The sequence below is a fragment of the Stenella coeruleoalba genome (genome assembly GCF_951394435.1).
Source record: "Stenella coeruleoalba genome assembly, contig: scaffold_46, whole genome shotgun sequence".
Classification (NCBI taxonomy): Eukaryota; Metazoa; Chordata; class Mammalia; order Artiodactyla; family Delphinidae; genus Stenella; species Stenella coeruleoalba.
The window spans coordinates 2,440,130-2,458,377 of NW_027645863.1; the positions used below are offsets into that span (position 1 = coordinate 2,440,130).

Here is an 18,248-nt window from a genome sequence, read left to right on the forward strand (position 1 = left end):
TGGATTTCATTCTGAATGGCTGCTGCCACCTTTGGGTACCATTCTAGTTTTGGGTCCTGTGCCTCAAAAACTAACAGCGCTTCCTCAAATAAAGAAGATTCCCTTGCCATGTTCTGTTGCGAATCTCTTCAGTTCTTCAGTTACTACTTCTTCCTCCTGTCCCTCTTCATCCTTTCTCTGGGCCTCCAATTCCATCAGTAAGCTCCTCATGTTGCACAGCAAGGAGTTCAATGAAATCGTCCTCTTGCAGATCTAGTTCCAGCTTCTCGCTGAGGGTCACTACGTTGCTGAAGACTTCTTCAGACTTCTGATCTACCTTCTCAAATCCACAAAAATCATGAACTGTGGGCCAAGGTTCTTCCAAAGCCCATTCATGGTGACCACCATACCTTCACACCATACAAAGTCAATGTTTTTATGGTCTTGTAGATGTTATAGTCCTTGCAACGTTGTCCCTAGGTTATTCCTGGTTTGTCACTTACCTTTACTGCCCGACAAAAAGTGTGACATAAATAATATTTCTTGAAAGTCGCTCTAACTCCCTGGTCCATAGGTTGGATGAGCAACATAGTATTCGGTGACAGATGCACTACTTTGACGTTGGGATGAAAGTCATCCATGGATGGGGGGTGGCCCAGAGCATTGTCGAGCAGCAAAAGAATGTTTTGCTGGAACGTCCTTCTCCAAGCAATATTTCTCTACATCTGGGATAAAGTGGTGGCAAAACCAGTCCTGGAACGTGGCCTGTGTAATACAGGATTTGAGGTTACGCTTCCACACAACAGGAAGAGAGCCCTTGGCTATGTTTTTAAGGGTTCTTGGGTTCACTGAATTATAAACTAAGAGAGGCTTCAGCTTCAGTTCACCGGAAGCATTGCCGCCAAACAACAGTTAGCCTATCCTTTGCTGCTTTACAGCCCGGCATCAACTTTTCCTCCTTACTGATGTAACTTCGGTCTGGCATCCTCTTCCAGTAGAGTTGTGTCTCGTCCACATTAAAAACCTGGTTGGGTAAATACACACTATCATCAATAATTTCTCAAAGTGTTTCCGGAAGTTCCCGGACAGCTACCCTACCTGCACTTGCTGCCTCTCCACTTAATTTTACATTGTGAAGGTTGGCTCTATCCTTGAACCGATGAAACCAGCCATGGCTGGCATTAAAAGACGTGCCCTCTGATTCTTTGCCATGTTTCTTCTTCAAGTCTTCATAAAGGCTTTTAGCTTTCTCTTGAATCAGCATTAAGCTGAGCAGGACTCAGCGCTGATGTTGATCCTGCATGTGCACACTGAGAAGTTTCTCCATCTCCTCCATCACTTTTCCATGCTTCTTCGATATTTTGTCAACATCATCAGCACAGCAGACTTCACGTGTTCCATGATCTTTTCCTTGTTCTTTAGATTCGTGCCAATGATTGAATGATTCATGTTATAAGAATGAGCGATGTCTAACATCTTTTTGCTTCGCTCCACTCTCTCAATTACTTTCACTTTTGTTTCCATCATTATCGCTTGGCCCTTCTTAACAGTACCAGCTACATCACCGCTGCCTTTACGCTTGCTTCCAGACATCTTGGGCTTGAAATAAAGGTACTCTACTACTGTACTCTATACAGTACTGTAAAGAGCACAAAAGCACAACTGCTTATAGAGGATGAACGCACATGACAATGTATGCCAGTCACGTGAACTAACTTATATGCGAATTGAACATGCAAATGGACGTTTGCATCTTTGAAAGTTTGCAACTTGAAGGTGCATATGTAGGTGACTTACTGTATTTGTACTGCCTAGGGAGAACTGCCTAGGAAAACTGTGGTATGATTTATGTCAGAGAATGTTTTGCTTATGTTCTCTTCTAGGAGTTTTAAGGTGTCCTATGTTATATTTAAGCATGTAAGCTGTTTAGAGTTTATTTCTGTGTATGGTGTGAGGGTTTGTTCTGACTTCACTGATTTGCATACGGCTGTCCAACTTTCAAAACACCACTTGCTGAAGAGACTGTCTTTTCCCCATTGTATATTCTTGCCTCCTTTGTCGAAGGTTAATTGATCATAGGTGTATGAGTTTATTTCTGGGCTCTCTATTCCATTCCATTGATCCATGTATCTGCTTCTGTGCCAATACCATGCGGTTTTGATTACTGTAACTTTGTAGTATTGTCTGAAGTTTAGGAGGGTTATGCCTCCTGCTTTTCTCTTTTTCCTCAGGATTGTGTTGACAGTTCTGACTTTTTATGGTTCCAGATATATTTTAGGATTATTTGTTCTAGTTCTGGGGAAAGTGTAATGGGCAATTTGATAGGAATCACATTAACTCTGTAGATTGCTTTGATAGTATAGCCATTTTAACAGTTTTAATTCTTCCCATGCAAGAGCATGGGTTGTCTTTCCATTTCTCTGAATCATCTTCAGTTTCCTTTACTAATGTTTTGTAGTTCTCAACATATAAGTCTTTCACCTCCTTGGTGAGGTTTATTCCTAAGTATTTTATTTTCTTGATGCCATTTTAAAAAGGATTGCTTGTTTACATTTCCTTTCTGATATTTCATTGTTAGTGTAAAGAAATGCATCCAGGGACTTCCCTCGTGGCTCCATGGTTGAGAATCCGCCTGCCAATACAGGGGGCATAGGTTTGTGCCCTGGTGCAGGAAGATCTCACATGCCGTGGAGCAACTAGACCTGTGTGCCACAAGTACTTAGCCTGCACACTAGAACCCGTGAGCCACATCTACTGAGCCCATGTGCCACAACTACCTAAGCCTGCGTTCCTAGATCCCGTGCTCCGCAACAAGAGAAGCCACTGCAATGAGAAGCTTGCGTACCACAATGAAGACTAGCCCCCACCGGCCACAATGAGAGAAAGCCTGTGCACAGCAATGAAGACCCAGTGTAGCCAAAATAAATTTAAAAAAGAAAAAGAAAAACCAAGAAATGCAACCAATTTATGTATGTTAATCTTGTATCCTGCTACTTTGCTGAATTTGTTTATCACTTCTAGTAGTTTTTGTGTGGAACTTTTAGGGTTTCCTTTATATATATTATCATGCCATCTGCATATAATGACAACTTTACCTCTTCCCTTCCAATGTGCTTAGATTTTTATTTCTTTTTCTTGTCTGATTGTTGTGGCTAGGACTTCCAATACTATGTTGAAGATATGAGGTGAGAGTGGGCATCCTTGTCTTGTTCCTGATTTTACGGGGAAGGCTTTCAGCCTATGAACATTGAGTATTATATTGGTTGTGGGTTTTTCATAAATAGCTTTTATTATGTTGAGATATGTTTCCTCTATACCCACTTTGGTAAGTGTTTTGTTTTGTATTGTATTGTTTTGTTTTTTTGCAGTGCACGGGCCTCTCAATGTTGTGACCTCTCCCGTTGCGGAGCACAGGCTCCAGATGCGCAGGCTCAGTGGCCATGGCTCACGGGCCCAGCCGCTCTGCAGCATGTGGGATCTTCCCAAACCGGGGCATGAACCCGTGTCCCCTGCATTGGAAGGCGGACTCTCAACAACTGCACCACCAGGGAAGCCATGGTAAGTGTTTTCTTTGTTTGTTGGTTTTTTTTTTTTTTTTTTTTTTTTTTTTTTTTTTGTGGTACGCGGGCCTCTCACTGTTGTGGAGCACAGGCTCCGGACGCGCAGGCTCAGCGGCCATGGCTCATGGTCCCAGCTGCTCCGCAGCATGTGGGATCTTCCTGGACCGGGGCACGAACCCGTGTCCCCTGCATTGGCAGGTGGACTCTCAACCACTGCGCCACCAGGGAAGCCCCTGGTAAGTGTTTTTATCATCAGTGGATGTTGAAGTTTTTCAAATGCTTTTTCAGCATCTATTGAGATGATCATTTGTTCTGTGTTTTTCCTTTGTTGATGGGGTGTATCATGTTGATTGATTTGCATATGTTGAAACAACTTTGTGACACTAGGGAGAATCAAATTTGGTCATGGTGTAAGATCCTCTTATGTATTGTCGGATTCGGTTTTCTAATATTCAGTTGAGAATTTTTGCATCTATATTTATCAAAGATATTGGTCTGCAATTTTCTATTTTGGTAGTGTCTTTCTCTGTGTTTTTTTTTTAAGTCTTTATTGAATTTGTTCCAATATTGCTTCTGTTTTATGTTTTGGTTTCTTTTTTGTGAGGCATGTGGGATCTGAGCTCCACCATGAGGGATTGAACCTGCCCCCTGCCCTGCACTGGAAGGTGAAATCTTAACTGCTGGACAACCAGAAAAGTCCCCATCTGTTTTTTTTGTTTGTTTGTTTGGTTTTTTTTTTAGTAGATTTCTTTATTTATTTTTGGGTGCATTGGGTGTCCGTTGCTGTGCGTGGGCTGTCTCTAATTGTGGCGAGCGGGAGCTTCTCTTCATTGTGGTGTGCAGGCTGTTCATTGTGGTGGCTTCTTTTGTTGCAGACAATGGGCTCTAGGTGCGCAGGCTACAGCAGTTGTGGCTATAAGGGTCAGTAGTTGTGGCTCCTGGGCTGTAGAGCGCAGGCTCAGTAGTTGTGGCACACAGGCTTAGTTGCTCCGCAGCATGTGGGATCTTCCCAGACCAGGGCTCAAACCTATGTCACCTGCATTGTCAGATGGATTCTGTGCCACTCTGCCACCAGGGAAGTCCCCCCCATCTGTCTTTGATATCAGGGTGATGGTGGCTTCATAGAATGTCTTTGGAAGTATTCCTTACTCTTCAGTCTTTTCGAAGAGTTTGAGAAGAATCAGTGTAAGTTTTGCTTTGTATATTTGGAAGAATTTGCCTGTGAAACCATCTGATACTGGACTTTTGTTGGTAGGAAGTTTTTTTAATTACAGATTCTATTTGGCTTTTAGTGATCAGTATGTTCAAGTTATCTATTTTTTCTTCTTCTTTTTTTTTTTTTTTTGCAGTACGCGGGCCTCTCACTGTTGTGGCCTCTCCCGTTGTGGAGCTCAGGCTCCGGACGCACAGGCTCAGTGGCCATGGCTCCCGGGCCCAGCCGCTCCGCGGCATGTGGGACCCTCCCGGACCAGGGCACGAACCCGTGTCCGCTGCATTGGCAGGCGGACTCTCAACCACTGCGCCACCAGGGAAGCCCTCTATTTCTTCTCAATTCAGTTTTGTTTGGCTGTGAAAAAACAACATATATTTTTAGGTTATGTTAGCACCTAAATACTTATCATGTATTAGATCACAAAAGAGTGAAGAAAAAAATATTAAAATATTTTTTCAAATAGAAGTATTGAAATATTTTTAAGAAATTGGGATAATACTAATTACAATAATGACAAAGTGTTCTGAGCTTAAAGAGTATTTTATCTAAGATGCTTATATGCTTATTATGAGCATGATATTGTATGCTTATATATTATATGATATTATACATGCTTAGTATATGCTTATTATAAGCATGATATTATATGCTTATTGTTTTTAAATACGTGGAATGTTTTCTTCTTTCTAATGTAATTCTTTCATTTTACCTGTATATTGTGAAAAAAATTTAGTTGCACATAATATAAAAAATTACACTTCAATAGGAGATACTAATCCAGTTACATTTACTATAGTACTGAAAATACTTAGGTTTAGAGTTACCATGTTATCGAGTGCTGTTTTTTATTTATTTTTTTTAAAAAAAGATTTAATTTGGGGGGGGCATAAATTATTTATTTATTTATTTATTTATTTATTTATTTATATAATCTTATTGGACTATAATTGCTTTACAATGGTTTGTTAGTTTCTGCTTTATAACAAAGTGAACAAGCTATACATATACATATATCCCCATATCTGCTCCCTCTTGCGTCTCCCTCCCCCCCTCCATATCCCACCCCTCTAAGTGGTCACAAAGCACTGAGCTGATCTCCCTGTGCTACGCAGCTGTTTCTTACTAGCCATCTATTTTACATTTGGTAGTATATATAAGTCCATGCCACTCTCTCACTTCATCCCAGCTTACCCTTCTCCCTCCCTATGTCCTCAAGTCCATTCTCTATGTCTGCATCTTTATTCCAGTCCTGCCCCTAGGTTCTTCCGAACCATATTTTTTCTTTTTTTTTTAGATTCCATATATATGTGTCAGCATACAGTATTTGTTTTTCTCTTTCTGACTTACTTCACTCTGTATGACAGACTCTAGGTCCATCCACCTCACTACAAATAACTCAATTTCATTTCTTTTTATGGCTGAGTAATATTCCATTTTATATTGAAGGTGTGCAACATCTTCTTTATCCAGTCATCAGTTGATGGACACTTAGATTGCTTCCATGTCCTGGCTATTGCAAATAGAGCTGCAATGAATATTGTGGAACATGACTCTTTATGAATTATGGTTTTCTCCACGTATATGCCCAGTACTGGGATTGCTGTGACATATGGTAGTGGTAGTTCTATTTTTAGGTTTTTAAGGAACTTCCATACTGTTCTCAGTAGTGACTGTATCAATTTACACTCCCACCAACGGTGCAAGAGGGTTCCCTTTTCTCCACACCTCTGCAGCATTTATTGTTTGTAGATTTTTTTGATGATGGACATTCTTACCTGTGTGCGGTAATACCTCATTGTAATTTTGATTTGCATTTCTCTAATGAACAGTGATGTTGAGCATTCTTTCATGGGTTTGTTGGCAATCTGTATATCTTCTTTGGAGAAATGTCTATTTAGGTCTTCTGCCCATTTATGGATTGGGTTGTTTGTTTTTTTGATCTGCATGGGCTCCTTGTAAAGTTTGGAGATTAATCATTTGTCAGTTGCTTCGTTGGCAAATATTTTCTGCCATTCTGAGGGTTGTCTTTTCGTCTTGTTTACATTTTCCTTTGCTGTGCAAAAGCTTTTAAGTCTCATTTGTTTGTTTTTGTTTCTATTTCCATTTCTCTAGGAGGTGGGTTAAAAAGGATCTTGCTGTGATTGATGTCATAGAGTGTTCTGCTTATGTTTTCCTCTAAGAGTTTTATAGTGTCTGGCCTTATATTTAGGTCTTTAATCTATTTTGAGTTTATTTTTGTGTATGGTGTTAGGGAATCTTCTAATTTCATTCTTTTACCTGTAGCTGCCCAGTTCTCCCAGCACCACTATTGAAGAGGCTGTGATTTCTCCATTGTATATTCTTGCCTCCTTTATCATAAATAAGGTGACCATATGTGTATGGGTTTACCTCTGGGCTTTCCCTCGTGTTCCATTGATCTATATTTCTCTTTTTGTGCCAGTACCATACTGTCTTGACTACTGTAGCTTTGTGGCATTGTCTGAAGTCAGGGAGCCTGATTCCTCCAGCTCTGTTTTTCTTCTCAAGATTGCTTTGGCTGTTCAGGGTCTTTTGTGTTTCCATACAAATTGTGAATTGTTTTGTTCCAGTTCTCTGAAAAATGCCATTGGTAGTTTGATAGGGATTGCATTGAATCTGTAGATTGCTTTGGGTAGTATAGTCATTTCTATAGTCATTTCAAGAATGTTGATTCTTCCAATCCAAGAACATGGTATATCTCTCTATCTGTTTGTGTCATCTTTGATTTCTTTAATCGGTATCTTATAGTTTGTTGAGTAAACGACTTTTGTCTCTTTAGGTAGGTTTATTCCTAGGTATTTTATTCTTTATGTTGCAGTGGTAAATGGGAGTGTTTCCTTAATTTCTCTTTCAGATTTTTCATCTTTAGTGTATATGAATGAAAGAGATAACTGTACATTAATTTTGTATGCTGCAACCTTACCAGATTCATTGATTAACTCTAGTAGGTTTCTGGTAGCATCTTTAGGATTCTCTATGTATAGTATCATGTCATCTGCAAACAGTGAGAGCTTAACTTCTTCTTTTCCGATTTGGATTCCATTTATTTCTTTTTCTTCTCTGGTTGCTGTAGCTAAAATTTCCAAAAGTGTGTTGAATCATAGTGGTGACAGTGGGCAACCTTGTCTTGTTCCCGATCTTGGTGGAAATGGTTTCACTTTTCACCATTGAGAACGATGTTGGCTAGGTTTGTCATATATGGCCTTTATTATGTTGAAGAAAGTTCCCTCTATGCCTACTTTCTGGAGGTTTTTAATCATAAATGGGTGTTTAATAATGTCGAAAGCATTTTCTGTGTCTATTGAGATGACCATATTGTTTTTATCCTTCTGTTTTTTAATATTGTGTATCACATTGATTTGCGTATGTTGAAGAACCTTGCATCCCGGGGATAAACCCCACTTGCTCTTGGTGTATGATCCTTTTAATGCGCCATTGGATTCTGTTTGCTAGTGTTTTGCTGTGGATTTTTGCATCTGTGTTCATCAGTGATATTGGCCTATAGTTTTCTTTCTTTGTGACATCTTTGTCTGGTTTTGGTATCAGGGAGATGGTGGTCTCATAGAATAAGTTTGGGAGAGTTCCCCTCTGTGCTATATTTTGGAAGAGTTTGAGAAGGGTAGGTGTTAACTCTTCTCTTAATGTTTGACAGAATTTGCCTGTGAAGCCATCTGGTCCTGGGTTTTGTTTGTTGGAAGATTTTTAATCACAGTCTCAATTTCAGTGCTTGGGATTGGTTTGTTTATAGTTTCTATTTCTTCCTGGTTCAGTCTTGGAAGCTTGTGCTTTTCTAAGAATTTGTCCATTTCTTCCAGGTTGTCCATTTTATTGGCATATAGTTGCTTGCAGTAATCTCTCATGATCCTTTGTACTTCTGCAGTGTCAGTTGTTACTTCTCCTTTTTCATTTGTAATTCTATTGATTTGAGTCTTCTCCCTTTTTTTCTTGATGAGGCTGGCTAATGGTTTATCCATTTTGTTTACCTTCTTAAGAGAACCAGCTTTTAGTTTTTTTGACTTTTGCTGTTGTTTCCTTCATTTCTTTTTCACTTATTTCTGATCTGATCTTTATGATTTCTTTCCTCTGCTGACTTTGGGTTTTTTTTCTTTCTTTCTCTAATTGCTTTAGGTGTAAGGTTAGCTTGTTTATTTGAGATGTTTCTTGTTTCTTGAGGTAGAATTGTAGTGCTATAAACCTCCCTCTTAGAACTGCTTTTGCTGCATCCCATAGGTTTTGGGTCTTCATGTTTTCATTGTCATTTGTTTCTAGGTATTTTTTTATTTCCTCTGTGATTTCTTCAGTGATGTCTTGGTTATAAAGTAGTATATTGCTTAGCGTCCATGTGTTTGTATTTTTTACAGATCTTTTCATGTAATTGATATCTATTTTGATAGTATTGTAGTCAGAAAAGATACTTGTTACGATTTCAATTTTCATAAATTTACCAAGGCTTTTTTTGTGACCCAGGATGTGATCTATTCTATCCTGGAGAATGTTCCATGAGCACTTGAGAAAAAGTGTATTCTGTTGTTTTTGGATGGAATGTCCTATAAATATCAATTAATTCCACCTTGTTTAATATATCTTTTAAAGCTTGTGTTTCCTTATTTTCATTTTGGATGATCTGTTCATTGGTGAAAGAGGGGTGCTAAAGTCCCCTACTATGATTGTGTTACTGTCGATTTCCCCTTTTATGGCTGTTAGCATTTGCCTTATGTATTGAGGTGCTCTTGTGTTGGGTGCATAAATATTTACAATTGTTATATCTTCTTCTTGGATTGATCCCTTGATCATTATATAGTGTCCTTCTTTGTCTCCTGTAATAGTCTTTATTTTAAAGTCTTTTTTGTCTGATATGAGAATTACTCCTGTAGCTTTCTTTTGATTTCCATTTGCATGGAATATCTTATTCCATCCCCTGTCTTTCAGTATGTATGTGTCTCTAGGTCTGAAGTGGGTCTCTTGTAGACCGCATATTTGCTGGTCATGTTTTTGTATCCATTCAGCCAGTCTATGTCTTTTGGTTGGAGCATTTAATTCATTTACATTTAAGGTAATTATTGATATGTATGTTCTTATTACCATTTACTTAATTGTTTTGGGTTTGTTATTGTAGGTCTTTTCTTTCTCTTGTGTTTCCTGCCTAGAGAAGTTCCTTTAGCATTTGTTGTAAAGCTGGTTTGGTGGTGCTGAATTCTCTTAGCTTTTGCTTGTCTGTAAAGGTTTTAATTTCTCTGTCAAATCTGAACGAGATCCTTGCTTGGTCGAGTAATCTTGGTTGTAGCTTTTCCCCTTTCATCACTCTAAATATGTCCTGCCAGTCCCTTCTGGCTTGCAGAGTTTCTGCTGAAAGATTAGCCGTTAACCTTTTGGGGATTCCCTTGTATGTTACTTGTTGTTTTTCCCTTGCTGCTTTTAAAATTTTTTCTTTGTATTTAATTTTTGATAGTTTGAGTAATATATATTTTGGCAAGTTTCTCCTTGGGTGTATCTTGTATGGGACTCTCTGCACTTCCTGGACTTGATTAATGATTTCCTTTCCCATATTAGGAAAGTTTTCAACTATTATCTCTTCAAATATTTTCTCAATCTGTTTCTTTTTCTCTTCTACTTCTGAGATCCCTATATTCTAATGTTGGTGTGTTTAATGTTGTCCCAGAGGTGTTTCAGATTGTCCTCAATTCTTTTCATTCTTTTTTTCTTTTTTCTGCTCTGCAGTAGTTTTTTCTACTATTTTGTCTTCCAGGTCGTTTATCCATTCTTTTGCCTCAGTTATTCTGCTATTGTTTCCTTCTAGAGCATGTTTAATTCCATTTATTGTGTTGTTCATCATTGTTTGTTTGCTCTTTAGTTCTTCTAGGTCCTTGTTAAATGTTTGTTGTATATTCTCCATTCCAGTTCCAAGATTTGGGATCATCTTTACTATCATTACTCTGAATTCTTTCTCTGCTAGACTGCCTATTTCCTCTACATTTGTTTGTTCTGGTGGGATCTTACCCTGTTCCTTCATCTGCTGTGTGTTTCTCTGTCTTATTTGGCTTTGGGGACTGTGTTTGGGGTCTCCTTTTCACAGGGTGCTGATCCGTAGCTCCCGTTGTTTTTGGTGTCTGCCCCCAGTGGCTAAGGTTGGTTCAGTGGGTTGTGTAGGCTTTCTGGTGGAGGGGACTGGTGCCTGTGTTCTGGTGGGTGTGTCTGGATCTTGTCTTTCTGGTTGACAGGTCCGCATCCGGTGGTGTGTTTTGGGGTGTCTGTGGCCTTATTATGATTTTAGGCAGCCTCTCTGCTAATGGGTGGGCCTGCATTCCTGTCTTGCTAGTTGTTTGGCATGGGATATCGAGCACTGGATCTTGCTGGTTTCTGAGTGGAGCTGGGTCTAGCGTTGAGACGGATATCTCTGGGAGGCTTTTGCCGTTTGATATTACAAGGTGCCGGAGGTCTCTGGTAGACCAATTCCTGAACTCAGCTCTCCCACCTCAGAAGCACAGGCCTGACACCCGGCTGGAGCACCAAGACCCTGTCAGCCACGTGGCTGGGGGTGAGGGCAAGAGGTAGCTTTGGTACACCTCAAAGACCACCAGTGAGATTCACTGACCATTTTCTCTCCAGAAGTGAAGAAAACAAAATTCAGTTTTTGGCTAGTCAGCCACTTTGGTAGCCAGCCTCTAAGATGGCCCTAATTATCCCCTAATTATCTCCCAGTCTTCATGTACCGTGTGGCTCCTCGCACTTGAAAAGGGCTGACTGTTAAACTAATAAGAAATTGCAGGAATGACAAAGTGCAGCTTCCAAAATTATAAAAGACATTGCAGCTTCTGCTTTGGTTTCTGCTAGATCACTCATCCTGGGGTAAGCCAGCTGCCATGTCATGAGGACACTCAAGCAGGCCTAAGGAGAGATCCATGTGGCAAGGAACTGAGGCCTCTTACCTACAGCCACATGAGTGAGTCATCTCAGAATTCAAAAGATTTAATTTTATTTATTTTTGGTTGTGTTGGGTCTTCGTTGCTGCACATGTTTTCTCTAGTTGTGTCAAGCAGGGCTTTCATCGTTGTGGTGCACGGACTTCTTGTGGTCGTTTCTCCTGTTGTGGAGTATGGTCTCTAGGTGCATGGGCTTCAGTAGTTGTGTCATGCAGGCTCAATAGTTGTTGCTTGCTGGCACTAGAGCGCAGGCTCAGTAGTTGGGGCACACGGGTTTAGTTGCTCTGCAGCTGTGGGATCTTCCCAGACCAGGGATTGAACCCCTGTCCCCTGCATTGGCAGGCAAATTCTTACCCACTGTGCCACCAGGGAAGTCCATTGTGCTCTTTTTTAAACCTAGTTTGTTTTCATTATTTTCTATCTTAACAATTCTGTATTAAATAAAAAAATAATAATACTCCTTTCTACCCCTCCTGTTTGAGGATTATATATGAAGAAGTATGTCTTATTTATTAATCTCAAATTTTCACCTTTAAAGAAGTAATCACAGTGTCAAGTATTTAATACCTTTCAGTTCCACCTTGAAAAGCATGGATATTAAAGTGCTAATATAATTACCTTCCCTAGTCTATCGTTTTTACTTTTTGTTATGTATAAAAAACAACTAAAAACGTGCATGGTTTGTAAGGAAATGACAAATTTTAGGAAATTCAGAATCTGAATACACTCTATACATAGCTTCTAGATAAAGACACAGAAAATTGCCAGATACTCAGAGGCCCCCTGGTCCCATTCTAGTGACTCCCCTTAAGGTTTAAGATTGTTCTTGTATCTAACAAAAAGATCATGTTACCTGTATTTTGTAGTTTATATAAATGTTATGGCACAGTAAAATCACTTTTGGATTCGGCTTTTTTATTTTATACTGCTTGTGAATATGCCTATATGGTTTCCTGTTGTGATCATGCATTGCCACTGTTGCATAGGATTCCATAGTGTAAATATTTAACAATTCATTTATTCCAATGTGTATTACAATATGAGTGATTTTCAGTTTGTGTCTGTTGAGAATAGCACTGGTATATAAATTCTAGAACTTGAGCTTTGGTGGTGTGTGTATAAATTATTGTTCAGTGTACATGTAGTAGTAAAATTTTCGAGTCATAGCTTTCATGTGTTTATCTTTTTAGATATTTCTAAATATTTTCAAAACGTGTATGATTTTTCTTTTTCTTTTTTTTTTTACATCTTTATTGGAGTATAATTGCTTCACAATGGTGTATTAGTTTCTGCTTTATAACAAAGCAAATCAGTTATACATATACATATGTTCCCATATCTCTTCCCTCTTGCATCTCCCTCCCTCCCATCCTCCCCATCCCACCTCTCTAGGTGGTCACAAAGCACCGAGCTGATCTCCCTGTGCTATGTGGCTGCTTCCCACTAGCTATCTGTTTTACATTTGGTAGTGTGTATATGTCCATACCACTCTCTCACTTTGTCCCAGCTTACCCTTCCCCCTCCCCATATCCTCAAGTCCATTCTCTAGTAGGTCTGTGTCTTTATTCCTGTCTTACCCCTAGGTTCTTCATGACATTTGTTTTTCTTAAATTCCATGTATATGTGTTAGCATATGGTATTTGTCTTTCTCTTTCTGACTGACTTCACTCATTTGTATGATTTTTTTATCCTCAGCAGCAGTGAATGAGATTCAAGGATTATGCACATTCTTGTCAAATTTGATAATACCTGTCATTTTCATTTGAACTTTCTGGTTGGTGAGTGATAATTAAAGGTATCACTTTTTTGCATTTAATTGACTACTAAGTAGCCAAGCATCTTTTGATATGTTTAATTAACATTCTGTACTATCTTTTTTGAAATATCTTTTGGTATATTTTCCCCATTTTTGCTATTACATTATCTTCTTATTGAAGACTTCTTTTTTTTTTTTTAACATCCGAAGACTTCTTATTTAAGAGTTTTTAATATATGCTTGCTATGAGTTCTTCTCTCTTTCTGTCTCTCCTTCTCTTTCTTTAGATGAGTGTCAGTTTTTAATGTTAATAACATCTAATTTGTTATTTTCCTATTTATTTATTTATTTAGTCTTATTTCTATTTATTTATGTAGTCTTATTATCTGTAGCAGAACACATTATTTATTCTAAACCACAAATATGTTTTCATTTCTTCAATGAATCTAATTATTAATCTTTAAATTTAATTAACTTTCTAAACTAAATATATTGTATCATAGTGACTATTAATTTTTCTATGACAGCTGAAAGGTTACATTTATTCAGAAAATGTTGTATTCAGCTTTCTTTTCATTTGCTCCTACTTCTCATTGATTCACAGAGGTAAACATCACTTCATCCATGGGTCTGACTTTTCTCTGATTTCTCATGGTCATTCTCACTAATTCATCTGGCCTCCTGAAATCTTTAGCAATCCCATTATTCCACAGAAGCAAAAACCTTCCTTGGGTTTTTTTCCTCAGAAGATTGATTATTCCCACATTTTAAATGGGAGATTGCAATAAGTTAGGAGAAAATGCCACAAGGGTCTCTCTTTTTTTTTTCACATCTTGTAACAGACTCTGCTTGCACTCTGTGTTCAAAGATTTTTGTACAACACATTGATGGAAGATGCCAGTTGTTTCTCTCTTTGGGGAAAAAGATTAATTACTTGACAAATAAAATAAAGACAGTGTCTTGCTCTGCTCAAATGTTGGACAGGATTGCTTGCATCCTAATTTAGAAGTTTCAGGTGACTGAAGCTTAAGATTCCTAAGCTTTAATCCATACTTGCACCATGCACAGCACCCAACAGGACTGCTTTACATCACCCCATGAGACATTAGTGTGCAAGTGGAACAGATAAAAATATCAAACTATTGCTGTCTTTTTGTGTCATAAAAATGATTTTTTGTCTCATGTAAAATATTTTTTTCTAAACTCCAAAAATGTGTCAGGCTAAAATATTGGAATTTCAAATATGGTAAATCTAAGACCCTTCAAATTTCTTTCCAGTTTTGTTGATGATGGGATGCCGTCAGAGATATGACTTCATTAAACACAATAGGTTAGATTTCTTCATAGTCCTGATTGGGGAATATGAAAATAATCCCTGGAAAAATCTGGACATTTTCTAGTTCTCAAGTATTGGTTAAGATGGTAGAAAGGGCACTTCATTGTCCTATGTGTGAATGCAGATCAATTGAGAGAGGTGGGGATAAAACAAGCAGCCTAAATATCCTTTATATTTGTTGTACTACTAGTAGAAAGAGGAAGGCTCAACATGTCACCATGGTTGATATAGCAAATAAGCTGCTTGAAACTACACAGAAATATACCTGCTTGTATTTTCTGTGCAGTTACCCTCTCTTTTGGTGTGCCCTGATACCTCCCTCAACTTATGTACCAACTCCAGCAGCATTAAGCAGAAATCCAAAGAAATCTATTCTTTGGAATTATGAGGAAGGGAAGACTCGAAAATTTTATAGCATGCTCTATACAAGTATACACGGCACCATCCTTATCTATGTCATGCCATGCATGGAGGGTCAGTAGGTTCAGGGGATTCTGGAAGCACCAATGTCTGTGGGGTTAATCACAGCTGCATTCATGGGCAGTAAAAGAGAAGGGCCTTATTTTGGTCACTTTCTCAATGCTAGTAGCTTCAAAAAGAAGAGGACAGCAGACATCTTAGGGAGAAGAGCCAACATTAAATGAAATGTCCTAATTACTCTAGGCAACCTCTCATGATAGCCTTCCATAACTCCTCAAATCCCTACATCCTTGCACAAAGGGTAGTGTAATATTACTGGAGTGTGTGACTGCAGATTAACATTATTTTTGTTGAAAAAAATGAAAGTAGGTTCAAGTGATAGGGTTTGAAAAGGGTTCACAGTGCGAGGGAAACTATTGCAACAATGTGGACAGAACCGTTTGGATGGATTCATCATGTTTTTGTTTTTGTTTTTTTGCTGCATCAGAATCTGTAGTAGAGATTGGTGTGTTCCATGATGCATTCCCGCTTCTTGTAAGTTTTAGATGGAATACCCCATTAGGAAGAAGTGCACGTAAGGAAGATTAGTGAGTCAAACTCCTCTGCCCTCTGTCAGCAGTGGGTGCAAAGGGATTTACACCAAGTGCTTTCATCCTTTGACATGATAAGTTTTCACTATATAAATGATGTTTTGTTTGTTTGCAGGTCAGGAGCCTTGGTCTCAATATCCTTGTTTAAAAAGTGTTATCACATGTCTGCCAGAAAGAATTGCTGATGATACTGGAAAAAATTGAGAGTTATCCTTAACAATTAAGGGTTTTATAGCAACATGGATGGACCTAGAGATTGTTATACTGAGTGAAGCAAGTCAGACACAGAAAGATATCATTAGATATTGCTTATATGAGGAATCTAAAAAAGAAAAGAAAGGTACAAATGAACTTATTTACACAACAGAAATAGTCACGGATAAAGAAAACAAGCTTATGGTTACCAGGGGATAAGTGGGGAAGGGATAAATTGGGAGATTGGGACTGACCTATACAAAATAGTATATATAAAATAGATAAGTATTGATAAGGACCTGCTTTATAGCACAGGGAACTCTACTCAATGTTGTGTACTGGCATATATGGGAAAAGAATCTTAAAAAAAGAACAAGGGTTTTGGGAGTATATAATAAATATAAATGTGCAAACCTTTAACATGAAAGGAAAAATCAGTTAACTCTGTGGTCCCTGTTATGGTGTAAACATTTTGTACCTCTAATTTTAAAATTTTGAAACCCAGCTCCCATGTTGATGGTATTAGGAGGTGGAGCTTTTGGGAGGTGATTAGGTCATGAGGCCAGAGACCTCAAACATGGGATCAGTGACCTAATAAATGTAGCACACAAATCTCATGCCCATCACATGATTTCATTGCCGAGCATGCGGGCTTCTCATTGGGTGGCTTCTCTTGTTGCGGAGCATGGGCTCTAGGCGTGCAGGTTTCAGTAGTTGTGGCACACAGGCTCAGTAGCTGTGGCCTGTGGTCTCTAGAGTACAGGCTCAGTATTTGTGGTGCATGGGGGCTTAGTTGTTCCATGGCATGTGGGATCTTCCAGGACCAGGACTCCAACCTGTGTCCGCTTTATTGGTAGGCAGATTCTTAACCACTGTGCCACCAGTGAATCCCCTGGTAACTTGTTCTTGAACTTTTCAGCCTCAGCAAGTATGAGAAAACAAAAATATTCTGTTATTTATAAAATACCAAGTCCCTCGTATTTTGTTTTAGCAGTCAAAGAGCTGGCTGAGGAGGAACATCTGTGAGCTTGAAGACATATCAAGAGAAACCTTTAAATCTCAAAAGAAAAGAGAAAATGGGCAGGAAAGAAATCAACAGATCAGAGTAATCAATAATTGTGGAACAATGAAAATGCTGTGACCTATACATAATGGGTATAGCAGGAGGAGAATAAAGATAGCAAAGAACAGAAAATATTTTTTAAAAATGACTGAGAATCTCCCCCAAATGAATGTCTGACACTAAATCCACAGCATCCAAACTTAGAGGAACATATGAATAGCAAATAAAACTGACCAATATCTCTCAGGAACATCAATGTAAAAATCCTCAACAAAATGTTAACAAATCGAATCCAACAATATTTTGAGAGAATTTTATATCATGAATGAGAAGAAATAATCCCAACTATGCAAGGCTGGTTCAACATTCTAAAATCAAATAATTATATCCATCATATCAACACCCTAAAGACAATCGTTAGTATATCAATAGATTCAGAAGACCTTTGAAAAAATCTAACACCCATTCTTCATAAAAACTCTCAGTTAAAGAAATAGATTGGAGCTTTCTCAAGTTGATAACAAAGATCTAGAGGAAACTTTTATCTTACATCATGATTAATGGTCAAAAACATGAAGCTTTTCCACTAAGTTCAGGTAAAAGCAAGGATGTTCCCTTTCATGACTCCTTTTCCATATTTTACTCCAAGTCCTTGCTAATGCAATAAGGCACGAAAATAAATAAAACAAATATAGATTGGGTAGAAAAAAATGAAAGCAGCCTAAATAAAATGTGGACCAATATACTTTACGGACACCTCACCAAAGAAAATAGATACTATGCATATAAATATACAGAAGAATAATTCAGATTACATGCTGCCATCAAAAAGCAAATTAACAATACATTTACATACGATTTTAGCCATTAGAATGGCTAAAATGTGAACAATGACAAGAACAAATTCTGTAGGGGATGTGGAACAATAGGAAATGTCATTTGTTATTGGTGGAAATGAAAAATAATACAGCTACTTTGGTAGTCTGATTGACACTTGCTATAATATTGAACATTCCCTTACTGTACAATACGGCAAGTGTTCTCATGGATATTTACTGAAAGTAGTTTAAAACATACTTCCAGACGAAAACCTGCATATGGATATTTATAGCACCTAATTCAATATTGGCAAAATGTGAATGAAACTAAGGTGTCCTCCAATAGGTGAATGAAATGATATAGTATTAATATATTCTGT

The 18,248-nt window shown here is 38.3% G+C and overlaps 1 protein-coding gene across 3 annotated transcripts in view; it reads left to right on the plus strand.

Annotated features, from left to right (window-relative positions):
• LOC307181508 (leucine-rich repeat-containing protein 37B-like) overlaps positions 1 to 18,248 on the plus strand; it is a 131,678-nt gene that overhangs the window by 19,754 nt on the left and 93,676 nt on the right. For 2 of the 3 annotated variants that reach the window (XM_079946638.1, XM_079946639.1), the window contains exons 2-3: positions 3,348 to 3,537; positions 11,602 to 11,710. In XM_079946638.1, the coding sequence (XP_079802764.1) occupies positions 11,670 to 11,710 (41 nt within the window). In that variant the 5' untranslated portion in view covers positions 3,348 to 3,537; positions 11,602 to 11,669. Of the gene's footprint in view, positions 1 to 2,662; positions 3,538 to 11,601; positions 11,711 to 18,248 lie in introns of those variants that run through there. The other variant, XM_079946637.1, reaches the window with a different exon arrangement.